Source organism: Notolepis coatsorum (assembly GCF_963971535.1).
Source record: "Notolepis coatsorum genome assembly, chromosome: 15".
Classification (NCBI taxonomy): Eukaryota; Metazoa; Chordata; class Actinopteri; order Aulopiformes; family Paralepididae; genus Notolepis; species Notolepis coatsorum.
This window is the reverse complement of record NC_140179.1, coordinates 76,357,448-76,370,628: the sequence shown is the minus strand read 5'-3', so window position 1 is coordinate 76,370,628 and position 13,181 is coordinate 76,357,448. Positions and strand designations below refer to the sequence as shown.

The 13,181-nt window shown below is 44.8% G+C and overlaps 1 protein-coding gene across 1 annotated transcript in view; it reads right to left on the bottom strand.

Moving 5' to 3' along the window:
* Positions 1 to 13,181, bottom strand: part of golgb1 (golgin B1) — a 74,660-nt gene that overhangs the window by 14,138 nt on the left and 47,341 nt on the right. Inside the window, exons 12-17 of the mRNA XM_084330699.1 lie at positions 11,732 to 11,954; positions 11,181 to 11,369; positions 10,434 to 10,667; positions 5,114 to 5,272; positions 3,053 to 3,733; positions 483 to 676 (exon numbers count right to left, since the gene is read on the bottom strand). Coding sequence (XP_084186825.1) covers positions 483 to 676; positions 3,053 to 3,733; positions 5,114 to 5,272; positions 10,434 to 10,667; positions 11,181 to 11,369; positions 11,732 to 11,954 — 1,680 coding nt within the window. The remainder of the gene's footprint in view (positions 1 to 482; positions 677 to 3,052; positions 3,734 to 5,113; positions 5,273 to 10,433; positions 10,668 to 11,180; positions 11,370 to 11,731; positions 11,955 to 13,181) is intronic.

The window sequence follows — 13,181 nt, the reverse complement described above, 5'->3', positions numbered from 1 at the left end:
GCTGATCGCTATACTAACTCGTTTGGCTGAGTTAGGGGGAGGGAAGCCGTGGGTGGGTCCTGGGCGTTGTGGACAGCAACCCCTACAGTTCGGTCGGGGCGCCTGCACAGCGAGGGTAGGATCTGGAGAAAGGTAGTGTGACCTTCCACACGTTACACTCTCCCGGTGAGAATCTGCGCTGCCGGCTGGCTGCACATGTGTCGGAGGAAAGCATGCGACAGTCTCCGGCCTCCCGGACCAACAGTAGGGGGGGGGTGCGCAACAACCAGGAAGGGGGTTGGGAATTGGCATAACGACTAACAGTGGGATGGGAGAAAAAAAATCGGGAAAAAAGGAGGGGGAAAAGATAATAAAAAAAAATAAAATCAATCAATCAATCAATCGAGAAAGGACTATCAAATCCATCTATCCACCGGTCCATCTGGTATGATGACACCTCGATCAGTGATGTGATGATGATGATGGCGTAATTAATGTCTCACCGCAGACGTTCCGTTTCCTGCTTGCCCATCTCCACCATGCCCTCTAGCCGCTGCACTATGCCGGACATCTCCTCCGTCATGGTCCTCTCCTCAAACAGCTCCTGGTTGACTTTAATCAGCTCTCCCGCTCCCAGCCGGGACAGTTCCGTCCGCTGCCTCAGGAGGTCAGTGTTCTGCAGCTGTAGCTGCTCAAGCTGGGATAGTAAAGAATGGTGGTGTGTTGGTGACAGACGAGCTGAGAGGTATAGTTAACTTAAAGGTGCTATAGATCAGTGGTTCCCAAAACTTTTTGTTTACACGGACCACTAGATTGTCATCGAGAACTTTCGCGGACCACCTTGTATGCGAACAGTAAAAATAAATAAATAAACATCAAACATATATATAAAGTAAAGACCGGAGATGGGATGTGCGCTCGCGCACGCACACAACATATTTACGCTTATAGCAGACTTAATGATTTTAGAATATTTCAGCTAAGTTAAATCAACTATCCAGTTAGTTTAGTTAGTTAGAGAGAGAGAGAGAGAGAGAGAGAGAGAGAGAGAGAGAGAGAGAGAGAGAGAGAGAGAGACTCTTGTTACGCGCGACTTGCGGAGTGACGCACTGAGTTCCGTTGTCTCCGAATGGATTTGGTAGAGAGAGAGGGGGGGAGTGTGCAGAGGGAGCGTCGGTTAAAACTGTCGTCACGCACAAGCGCCACTATTTACCGATAATGATTAGCCTAATTTGAGAGAATAACAAACTATAATACCATGTTTTATATCCGCGGACCACAGTTTGGGAACCACTGCTATAGATTCAGCCACTAGGTGTCGCACTAGAGCACCAGCAAGCATGTCATTTATCCAATCAGGTGCATTCCACGTGGGGAAATGGGAAGTAGGGAGGGGATACATGTAAACAACAACATTCATTTTGGAGCTGCCAAAATCTTTTAAATGATAAATTCATTAATCATAATTTTTTTGAGGGGGAGAAGTTATTACGCACCTTTCTAAAAGCTCTGTAGATGTGTTATTTCTTTTTCTTTTTTGATCCACTTTTTCTCCTTATTTTTCTCCCATCCCAATTTCGCCTCGCCAATTCTCCCCTCCCCTGTCTCGAACGTTGCTAGACTATGCCTCCCACTGGTCGGCTGCAGTGAGGACCAAGCCTTGCATCACGTGTCCCCTCCGGTACACGAGGAGGCAACTGTCGCATCTTTTCACCTGTACAGCACGATCTCTCAGTGGCGAGGAGTAACACGTGGGAGGCTCACGCTGCCCCCGTTGCTTCCTGATTCTGCTGTACAGGCGCACCAACCGACCTGTAGGAGTCGCTGTCCACAACGTCCAATCCCCACCCACCAGCGTTCCCACCCCTAACACTGCCAATTGTGTTAGTATGAACGACCAGCCAAGCTGGTAGCAACGCAGAGAGCTGGGCCATTCAGCTATGGCTGAATGGGCCATAGTAATGTCAATTTAGCAATACAATTTAAAAAGTTATAGACCTGCAAAGAAGGGGAACTTCTCCATGTTAAATAGGGCTGGCGAGGGATGGTAAATTATGAATTTAACACCGGCGATAAAAGTGTTAACACATTCACGGCTAGGGGTAGCTGTTTACCTTCTGTATAGAATGACAGCGCTGTAAGTCAATGGGCCGCTTTGTTCACTCGCGAGTGCATAAAATATATCTTATATTATAGCTATGGGTCTAATACACCTGTCGATTGTCAGTGAGTTGCTTCCAGTCAACATGCACAAAACATCCGTTGTTTTTTCATCCGTACATTTCCGTTTTATACCGTTTTGAATATGAGTATAGTTTGTGATTCTTAGTAATCCCAGGAAAAGAAGCGATAATAGCGTTTTAGTAGAATCCACTAAACACGTCGTAATTTTTCGCCTGATTATCTAATCATCCTGAAATCAACGCTAGATTATCGTTATTATCCTTCCTCATGCAAGAATGAAAAGGGCCCTGGAGCGCGGTGCTCGCCCCCCCACCCACCGCAGCCAACGGTAGAAAGCACAACACGGTCCACACACACAGCTTCAATCGCGGGAGAAAGAAATATCAGATCAACGCAAGATTTTATATAGTGTTCTTACCTTGTCTCTGATGTAATGCAAAAAAAAGAATCCAATTATCTGATCGCCATTTGAAGTACTGGCTAAAAAAGCAAAAAAAAAAAAGCTAAAAAGAAAAAAAATGAAGTACTGGGCGCGGAGGTCCGTGCCACGTTCAACAGCATTGCATATGGAGGGGGGGGGGGGGGGGGGGGGGCAGCCTCGCAGATGTATCGTTGAAACAGGTTACCTCGACGGAGTATTTAAACCCTGCCCGCACGGCTCAGCTCGGCCTAGATAACAAACCACAGTGTTTCTAATGTAGTGCAGTTGCTGCCACAATGCGTTAGGGGGCGGTATTGACCGTCTGCAATCGCAGACACACTCAGAACAGTATGCACAAGGTGCCTTGATGAATTATGAATGGCAATAGCCAATAAAAGAAATAACGAGTTAAACACGTATATATATATACCAATATATATATTTTTTTCCTCCAAAGACATCATTTACCAGTCTCTCCCTGTCATTCTGCAAGGCTTGCAGTGCGTTCTTCAGGCCCCACACCTCCCCAGCAGCGGACCCCGCAGGGGGGCTGCTCGGCGCCGCAGGCTGACCCCCGGCCCTGCCGTTCTCCTCCAGCCGCAGGCTCAGCTCCTGGACCCGGTTCACCGCCTGGTCCCTGCTGCCCTGGAGGGACGCCATGGCCTTCGCAAACGACCCGTTCTCCGCCTTCAGCCGTGCCGACAGCTCCCTCTCCGCCAGCAGCTTCTGTTCGATCGTCAGCAGGTCGCGCGCCAGCTCGGCCACCCTCTCCTGGGCGGTCTCCGACTCGGTCCGCATCACGCCGCCCTCCCAGCGCAGCTCGGCCAGCTCTTTGACCCTAGCGGCCTGCTCCCGCCTCTCCTGCTGGACGCCCTCCTCCAGAGCCTCCGCCTGGTCCCTGGCCGTCTGCAGCTGCTCCCTCAGCTTCTCCACCTCCGCCCCGGGGGCGTCCCTCGCCTGGGGCTCTCTCCTGCAGTCTGCCGCTCCACTGAGGGTCTCCCTCTCCACCCGCCCGACCTCCACCACCTCCGTGCCGAGGTTCTTCTTCACCTGGACCTGCAGCTCCTCCCGCTCCCTCTCCAGAGAGGCGATGCGCTCCCGCTGGGCCGCCAGGAGCTGTCTGTGCTGGGAGTCCTTCATGCCGAGGACCTGGGATAGAAGTTTCAAGTTTCTTTATTAGTTGTCATACAGAAGTACAGAATACTTTTATATAAAATGCTTCCTTCTGTTTAGAAATAGAAATACTTTATTAATCATCCCGAGGGGAAATTTGACACTACAAATCGCTCACGGTAAACATTTAGAAATTTTTAGACAGAACAACAACAAAGTCACGAATAAGAATAACAAAACAAATTGCCTAAGAATAAGAATAGAATAGGCCTAAGAATAAGATGATGATAATAATAATAATAATAATAATAATAATAATAATAATAATAATAATAATAATAATAATAATAAAATAATAATAATAATAATAATAATAATAATAATAATAATAATAATAATAATAATAATAATAATAATAGAGTACGGACCGGGATTCACATTTCGTATGTTATGTATATACATTCTAGTATAAAATATACAGTAAAGAATATACAGTAAAAATATACAGAAGTCTACAGTAAGTGTAATATTGAACAGTGTTGTTTTAACCCTTTCACTGCCGCACTAGTACCAAACTGTTAACCCTTTCACTGCCACACAACAGCAGGTTAACCCTTTCACTGGCAGACTACAGAAGGTTAACCCTTTACTATCACACTACCGGCGATGTTCTGTCGGACCTGGGTGAGTGTGTGTGTGTGTGTGTGTGTGTGATGTTCTGTCGGACCTGGGTGAGTGTGTGTGTGTGTGCGTGTGTGTGTGGGTGATGTTCTGTCGGAACTGGGTGAGTGTGTGTGTGTGTGTGCGTGTGTGTGTGATGTTGTCGGACCTGGGTGAGTGTGTGTGTGTGTGTGTGTGTGATGTTCTGTCAGACCTGGGTGAGTGTGTGTGTGTGTGTGATGTTCTGTCGGACCTGGGTGTGTGTGTGTGTGTGTGTGTGTGTGTGATGTCCTGGACCTGGGTGAGTGTGTGTGTGTGTGTGTGTGTGATGTTCTGTCGGACCTGGGTGTGTGTGTGTGTGATGTTCTGTCGGACCTGGGTGTGTGTGTGTGTGATGTTCTGTCGGACCTGGGTGTGTGTGTGTGTGATGTTCTGTCGGACCTGGGTGTGTGTGTGTGTGATGTTCTGTCAGACCTGGGTGTGTGAGTGTGTGAGTGTGTGAGTGTGTGAGTGAGTGAGTGAGTGTGAGTGAGTGAGTGAGTGAGTGAGTGAGTGAGTGAGTGAGTGAGTGAGTGAGTGAGTGAGTGAGTGAGTGAGTGAGTGAGTGTGTGTGTGTGTGTGTGATGTTCTGTCGAACCTGGGTGCGTGTGTGATGTTCTGTCGGACCTGGGTGTGTGTGTGAGTGTGTGAGTGTGTGAGTGAGTGAGTGAGTGAGTGAGTGAGTGAGTGAGTGAGTGAGTGAGTGATGTTCTGGACCTGGGTGAGCTCGTCCCGGTAGCCGTGGAGCTGCGCCGCCAGCTTGGCCTTCTCGGCGTGGAGGTCGTCCCTCTGGACCAGCAGGTGGCGCTGCTCCTCCTTCAGGCTGTTGTTCTCCCCCGCAGCCTCCTGGATCAGCCCGTCCTTCTCCATCATCACCTGGGGCAGGACGGGGAGAGAGACTGGGTTATCTAAAAGAGCACCTACGGGAGGCCGCAATTCGATCAATCAATCAAACCCCACTGCACCTGGTGCGTCACTGAATGCCCTAAATCAGTGGTTCTCAAACTACGGGTCACGACCCAAAGTGGGATCGTGGGTAGGTGACAGTGGGCATTGGCAAGTAAAAAAGAAAAGAATTATATATATAATCATTTTTATTTTTTTTATGTTCTGGCAACATATTTTGGCTAAATATGCCTTGTTTTATAAATGTGTATTGATAACATAGTGGTGTAATTAAATGTTCTAATAAATACGCATGATCAAGTTCAACAACGTGTGCTTTTATTTTGATATTCCTTAATTCCATTCCTTAATTCCACTATCTGGAGTTGGTTACAAACTCATACTCTAATCCGGAAAAATTTAAGCAACTTTCCTTTTATGCTCTACAGCAGTGGTTCTCAACTGGTCTAGCCTCGGGACCCAACATTTTCCTTAGTCATTAAGTCGCAAACCAAATTTTTTAACCACTATGATTTATAAAAAATAAAAAAGAATTGCAGTAATACACAATCTTTCATGCACTGTTAACCCATTCTCCGCCGATGACGTGTTAACACGTCATTCTCCGCCATGCGTAATCTGCCAATGTTTTTTATTTGCCATAACTCAATAGTCAACATGATTTGGACGTGTATTAGTAATATACAAACCGGAAATGGATCGCATCGATCAACATCCCATAATAGCGATCTTTTTGCTCCACTCTCATCACCCAACGCTACGAGGAGACTGGGGTGAGTTTCAGCGTTTTTCTTTACCATTTTCGATACAAACTGCTCTGATCAATATATCACCCATACTACATGAATCATTTAACGTCGGTCATTGAATTATAAACGACCGCCCGCCCCCCCCCCCCCCCCCCCCCCGCAGATGACCAGTCATGACATTTAGGACCATGTACAGTTGAAATTTTTAATATAACGTTGATCGGTATCAAACTGCATTTGATCATCTAATATATGCATTTAGGCCTATATCTCACGTTATATGAAATACTGCAGAAAACGATAAAAAATATTTATACTGTAGACCAGGGGTCTCAAACTCGCGGCCCAAGGGATGATATTTTGCGGCCCCCTACTTGACATCAAAGTGTAGTGTTAATGCGGCCCGCGCGCTACTGTTTGCCGAGACGTTGCGCGAGAGTTGGAAGTTTTATTTATTTTATCACTTGTAGGCTACCATAGCGCAGGCTCATGACAGCAACGTTATGTTAGTGACTTGGTTGAAACGTGATTCCGGAGTGATATCAAGTAAAGTGGAAGGCAAATGCATGCTCGCTATCTCCTCCGACTGCGAGCAGTGCTCTGCATAAGCGGCTGGCTGCACTGCCACTGTCTGTGTCTGTGTACGGGTCTGGTCCAATCACATTCAGCATCCCGTCAGCGTTCCCCCCCCTCACCCACAGTCTGCGAATCAGATGCAGAGTAGGGGAGTAGGGCGGGTCTTCACGGAATGCAAGTCATCGCTCTCTTTCAGTCAGTCAGTTGACAGCGCATCTACAGTAAACTCGCTCCCAGTTTTATCTCCGTGAGATAAATGTAGCTACTAGCCTAGTTTCTAGCCATTTTCAAAGATGGTCAGTAAAAGAAAAGTCGACTGCAATTCAAAGGTGAATGGACTGAAAAATATGCATTCATCCTGAGTCCCAGCACCAAACCAATGTGACTATATGCCAAGAAACGGTAGCTCTTGTGAAGGGTGGCAATTTGAAAATAATGTATGACTGAGTGATGGAGACCATGTTTGAAGGCAAACAAAAGCAAAGCCCCCTCAGATCGCACAGCAACCAGAATAACTGAAATACTGGCTGGTGATTTGATTAAACAGCTTTGTGATAGAATAAAAAAAAAATGCACAGTGCATTTCCATAACTGTGGATGAGTCCACTGACACCACTGAGAAGCCTATGTTCTGAAGAACCATTCATGTTCTGAAGAACTGTTCATGTTCTGAAGAACTGTTCATGTTCTGAAATGTTATTGCTAAGGATTGAGAAGAATGGATCAGTTGTACTTTTTTTTGAATGCTTGAAACCCTTTTTTGTGGAATATTTGATGCGGCCCAGCCTCACCCAGACTCTACCTCCAGCGGCCCCCAGGTAAATAGAGTTTGAGACCCCTGCTCTAGACGGTATTTTTGTATGAATGTGTGAATGAAAAAGTAAAACGTTCCTACATCCTGAACAATAGATAATTGATGTTGAATGGGCCATAGTAATGTCAATTTAGCAATACAATTTAAAAAGTTATAGCCCTGCAAAGAAGGTGAACATCTCCATAGACAAATAGCGCTGGCAGAGAGGGTACAGCGATGGATATAAGCTCCGGCAGAGAATGGGTAAACTTTGATGATGTGAGGATATCTACGGTCAGTGGCTCTTGTATAGAGAGTCACAGTGTAAGAAATCTGTGTTTTTCAATGTATATTTGGTTTATAACTGATATATAGAGACAAGCTTTAAGAGGGTAATACCATTATCATCACGGGTTGAACGGTGGAGGAATAGCGGCCTAATAGCACTGGCAGTCAGAGAGTGTGTTGCAGAGGAGGCTGTGCTGGTTAACATCAACAGCTGATAGCCACAGCATCACAAGGTCAGTGTCTACAGCAGTGCAGTGTAACCACAGAGGGGGAATAATATCAACTTTGCTGTTGCTATAGTGATCTGGGTCAAATAGCTGTGGTCAAAGATGGCCGTGTCACATGGCAACCAGAAGAGGGGCAGGCCCGTCGTTGCTATGACGAAGATCATATAAATCTGACAGTGGTTCCGGGTAAGGGCAGACTGAGACTAAGAACGACTGAGAAACGAATCCCACAGAGGAGAGAGGAACCATCAGAGACTTGGAAGTGATTCCCCCTTCCCCTCCCCTCGCGGGGAGAGGAGGGGAGGACTGGCGTGGCACGACCACGACGACAGGCTTCTGGAATAACCACCAGGCCGCGAGGATCCCCGAGCGGGGTTAGAGGAGAGATCATTAGAATAGACTTTTCAAGGACAATACGAATTGGTTCCCATCTGATGAGATTTTGTTTATGAAATAAACGTTTTTCCGAGAAAATGTATTCCACCGTCAAGTGTCGAATTCTTACGAAGGTGGTGAATTATTATGGTTGCGGATTGCATTAACGGGGAATTGTACAGCCAGTATGAGACGTCGGAGAGATAAAACACAACGCAGACGGTCAGTGGATGGAGGGATGATAACACAAGCCAATCAGACGTGATACTGGCTGATTGATCAGAATCCAACACCGAGTATAAATATCTTGGCCTGTGGCTTGACGAGAAATTTACATTTAAGTTCCATGTGGATAATCTTGCCTCTAAACTGCAACAGAAAATTGGTTTCCTGTACAGAAATAGATCCAATTTTCCTCTATTTAGTAAAAAAATTATTGTTGAATCAGTCTTCTTATGAGTTTTGGACTATGGTGATGTAATTTATAGGCATGCTGCGGCATCAACTCTTAAACCTCTGGATTCTGCATATGACTCAGCTATCAGATTTATAACTGGTGACAGATATGATACTCACCATTGCCTCCTGTATGATAGGGTGGGTTGGCCTTCTCTTGCAGAAAGGCGCAACAAACACTGGTATTTATTTATTGTTTGTAGCCCTTATTGGTAAACAACCTGTTTATATCTCCTCACTGTTAGATTGGAATATTGGAACCTATTCAACTCGATCGAATGACTGGATGGTTCTTAGGGTTCCTCAAGTTTGTTCTGATCTAGGGAAGTCAGGCTTTTCCTTTGATGCCTCTAACTCATGGAATGTCCTTCAACTCTCGCTGAAATTGGAGGTTCTCCCTTCCCTTGGAATGTTTAAACATATGATTTCAGACCATTGTGTGACTACCTGTAACTGTTTTAGTTGATCTTTTTAAATAATTTTGAAACGTTTTAAATTTTTTACTCTGGTGTTTAAATTTCTGTGAATATTGTTTTTATTATGTACTGTACAATCATCGTTTCTGTAAATGAGGGAAACCTCAGATGCTTAAGATTTTAAATAAAGGTTGAAAAAAATAAAAAATTAAGTGTGGGGTCGCCAAAGAAAATCCTAAATAAAATGGGGTTGTGGTATAAAAAAGTTTGAGAACCCCTGCCCTAAATTATACTAGCTGAAATCATGCACCATACTGTAACCTTTTTGGTTTCTGTAGTTTATATTAAGGATGGGAATTTCGACTAAAGTAGGATGAAAGAAAATGGCGAAAAAGATTAAACTGACGGTGCTTTTATTGTGTAGGCCACAAACAAACATACAACCTCTGTATGATTCAGAAGACTTGATTTTCACCCCCGGTAAGTTAAATATATATTCATGTCACAACAATGCAAGCCCTCATGTTGTTTTTTCAGAGCGCATGAACCTATTCACAGACACCCCAGAAAACAACTGACGAGTGGTGCAATACCTTTTTCTTTTTTTCTTTATGTACAGTATATACTGTATATTAAACATGTGAATTGCAAATGTATTATTATATTATACATATAATCTACCCAGCGATGAATGGCCTTGACATTTAATCATTCACATCCCGAGTTTATATATCGTTTCTGTCTTATGAAACCCCCTTAATCTCATCTGCAAACGACCCCAGTCTTTCACTAAATGACCTTGGAAATGGGACACTAGGGGCAAAATCTAGTTTTTCTAAAGGTCCTACCGTGTGAATACTTTCGACAACAAATGTTTGTTTCCGCGTGCGAGTTTTGCGCTCTGATTGGCCAGGTCATGTGACATGTGCGCCAATCGTGGGACAGCAAGTTCTGCGCATATTTCCGGGTCTAACAGCCTGCAAACTACCTGGCGTTCTATCGCCATGCTCTAAGACAAACTCTAACCTTAACCAACTTCGAAAGAGCGCCTAAGCTTAACCAGTGTAGACACTTGCGGTCCCACGATTGGGCGTACATGTCACATGACCAGAAATGACCTGGCCAATCAGAGACGCGGAAACAAACATTTGTTGTCTAAAGTATTCAGGCGGTCCTACCCTGCACCGAATCATGCATTCTACATTCTGTGTGTGTGTGTTCTAGGCTCTACTGTATTATGTTCCATTTGACCTGCAGGTGTTTTTCCTCCAGCTGCCTGTAGGTGTTGAGGACGCGGTCTCGGTCATCCTGCAGGGAGCCCATGGCCTTGGTGAAGGAGTCCAGTCTGGCTTTGCTCTGGTTGCTCTCCTCTTCCGCCTTCCTCAGCTTATCCTCCAGACCCCGCAGCTCCCCCCTCCTCTCCTCCAGCTCCCTCTCCGCCTCCTGAGCCCGGCTGTCGGCCTCCTGTCTCGCTTCCTCGGCAGCCTGGGAGCGTGGAGCACACAAGGCCATGAGGAGATTATGTACAAGACACATTTCTAATTTGTTCCAAGTTGATTTCTCCACCAGCAATAGCATGGCAAATAAAACAGGACATACTGTAGATAAAAAAGTAATGTTACAGAACTTTTACATAATTTATTCATGGTAAATGTGGACTTAATTTTGCGAAACACAGCCACTTACTTAATATCGAATCACTCCATAGCTAATGATTTCATCGAGAATCATAAAATGTCTTCATTATACGAAGCTATCTAAATTAATGACAATAACATACTGTATAGTTGTAAAATATATATGTAATATATATATATTTTTTTTATACATTTTGTATTACCGGTGTATATATATATATATATATATATATATATATATATATATATATATATATATATATATATATATATATATATATATATAAAGGATATTTAAAAAAATATATATACAAATATATATAAAATAAAATATACAAATGATATTAGCTTTAATGCACACCTGAGCGACAGCTTGCTCCTTCTCTCCCAGCAGTTCCACCTCTCTCCTCTCCTTCTCACTCAGCTCAGTCTGCAGGCTCTCCGTCAGGGCCTTGGAGGAGCGCAGGTCGGTCTCCAGCTGCTCCACACTTAAACACAACCTCCTCTCCTCAGCCTCCCTCTCCCTCAGCTCGGTCCTGGTCCGGTCCACCTGAATGAATGAAATGAAGTTACTTTTTCGGTCTTGTTTACAGACAAATCAAACACACATGTTTGGACTTACAAAAGAAAAAAGAAAAGAAAAAAACACAAATGTACATATTCAAGATCTCGTGAACTCGAGACTAGACTGATGAGTCAATATGATAATTAACGACACAGACCACATTGATATAATCCCCAATTGCTAGGATACAATGCTAAACACTGGAAAAGGCCATTTATAATGCATGGGACCTTTAAGGCTTTTTTAAATCTCCCCTGAGAAGTACACAACTTCAACCCGTCACTAAGGCTATTCCATAATTTAACTCCCAAAATTGAAACACATCTAGCTTTCACATTAGTTCTTACCTCTCCCTGGAGCCTCCCGACGGCCTCCTCCAGGGCCCGGGCACGGTTACGCAGCACCTCGGCCTCACTCTCCAGGGCTTGGGCTCTGGTCAGGGTCACCTGCAGCTGGGCTGTGGTTCGCTGCAGCTTCCCCCTCTCCTCTTCCAGGGCGGCCTGGCTCTCTCTGAGTTTCCTCTCCTCTTCTTCCAGTCTGAGCTGCCACTCCTTTTCAGCTTTCTGCAGTCTGGGGATGACATCAATTTATTTGATTTAACCTTTATTTACCCAGGGTAGGTTCTCTGAGCACGGATGCTCTTTTTCAGCTACGCCCTGCTTCACATTCACAGTTCCATTCACACCTGGGAGCTGCCCAGTACAACCACAGTCTTGACTCCGTTGGCCACTGAGCAACTCCACTGGAGCAGTTGGGGGTTTAGTGCCTTGCTCAAGGGCACTTCAGCGGTTGGTGTTAAGGGTATGGGAGAGAGTTATTCATTCACTTCCCCAGCCCAGATTTTTCCTGCCGGTCCGGGGGATCGAACCGGCGACCTTCCAGTCACAAACCTGCTTCACTAACCTTTAGGCCACCGCTGCCCCAATCAATGTCACCATCACAACTCCATCACAGCATAATCAAAACATTTTCAAATGTAGTGCTAAATAGTTGAAGATGAAACAACGTAGTAATAATAATAAATTGACATACTTATAGACGGGCATAAAATTAGCAGATCATTCATATTAAAACCTAAAACCGAAGATGGCCGACGCAACTGGTTGTGGGAGCATGCTGCTCTCAAACAATTTATGTCTGACTGACTAAAATTCAACTTACGAAAGCAATCATAACTACAGAAAGCAAGATGGAAAAGAACATTAAGGAAATTAGCAAAACATTGGAGCTTGGCGAGAGAGGTGAGAGAAGTAGCGAAAAAACAAACTGAACTTGTGAACCTAATGTATGATAAATTATAATTGTTACAAAGGATCAGATTAAACCGAATATATATATTTATTGATTGATATATATTGCATAGTATTTGTATATCGTTTGATATCCCTTGTATATTCCTTGTACATATACACGGAATATCCCTTTAGTCCAGACCATAATATTTCATTCTCCTATTGGACAGCGGTCCACAGGCGCCAGAGCCATGCCTCCGGAGTCAGGTTCAAAGTCACCGTCAAGACATGTCTGGACATGCCCGGCCTTGCCCAGGGCTACGAGACAGAAATGAGGTTGGCACTAGTTTGTTCGCCGTGCATATAAATATGGCGCAGGTGAATACAGAAGCACTTAGTCAGAAGTCAGAGTTACCCAATAAGTTGAAGCCTCACCCACGATACTCCGTGCGGTGAAGTATGGCCTGTTTGGCCCCAAATAGAGCATTGAGACCGCGTGCGAATTAATAACTGAATTGTCAGAGTTTGGCGCTATACCGTCGAGTGCGACATATTTCTATTAAGT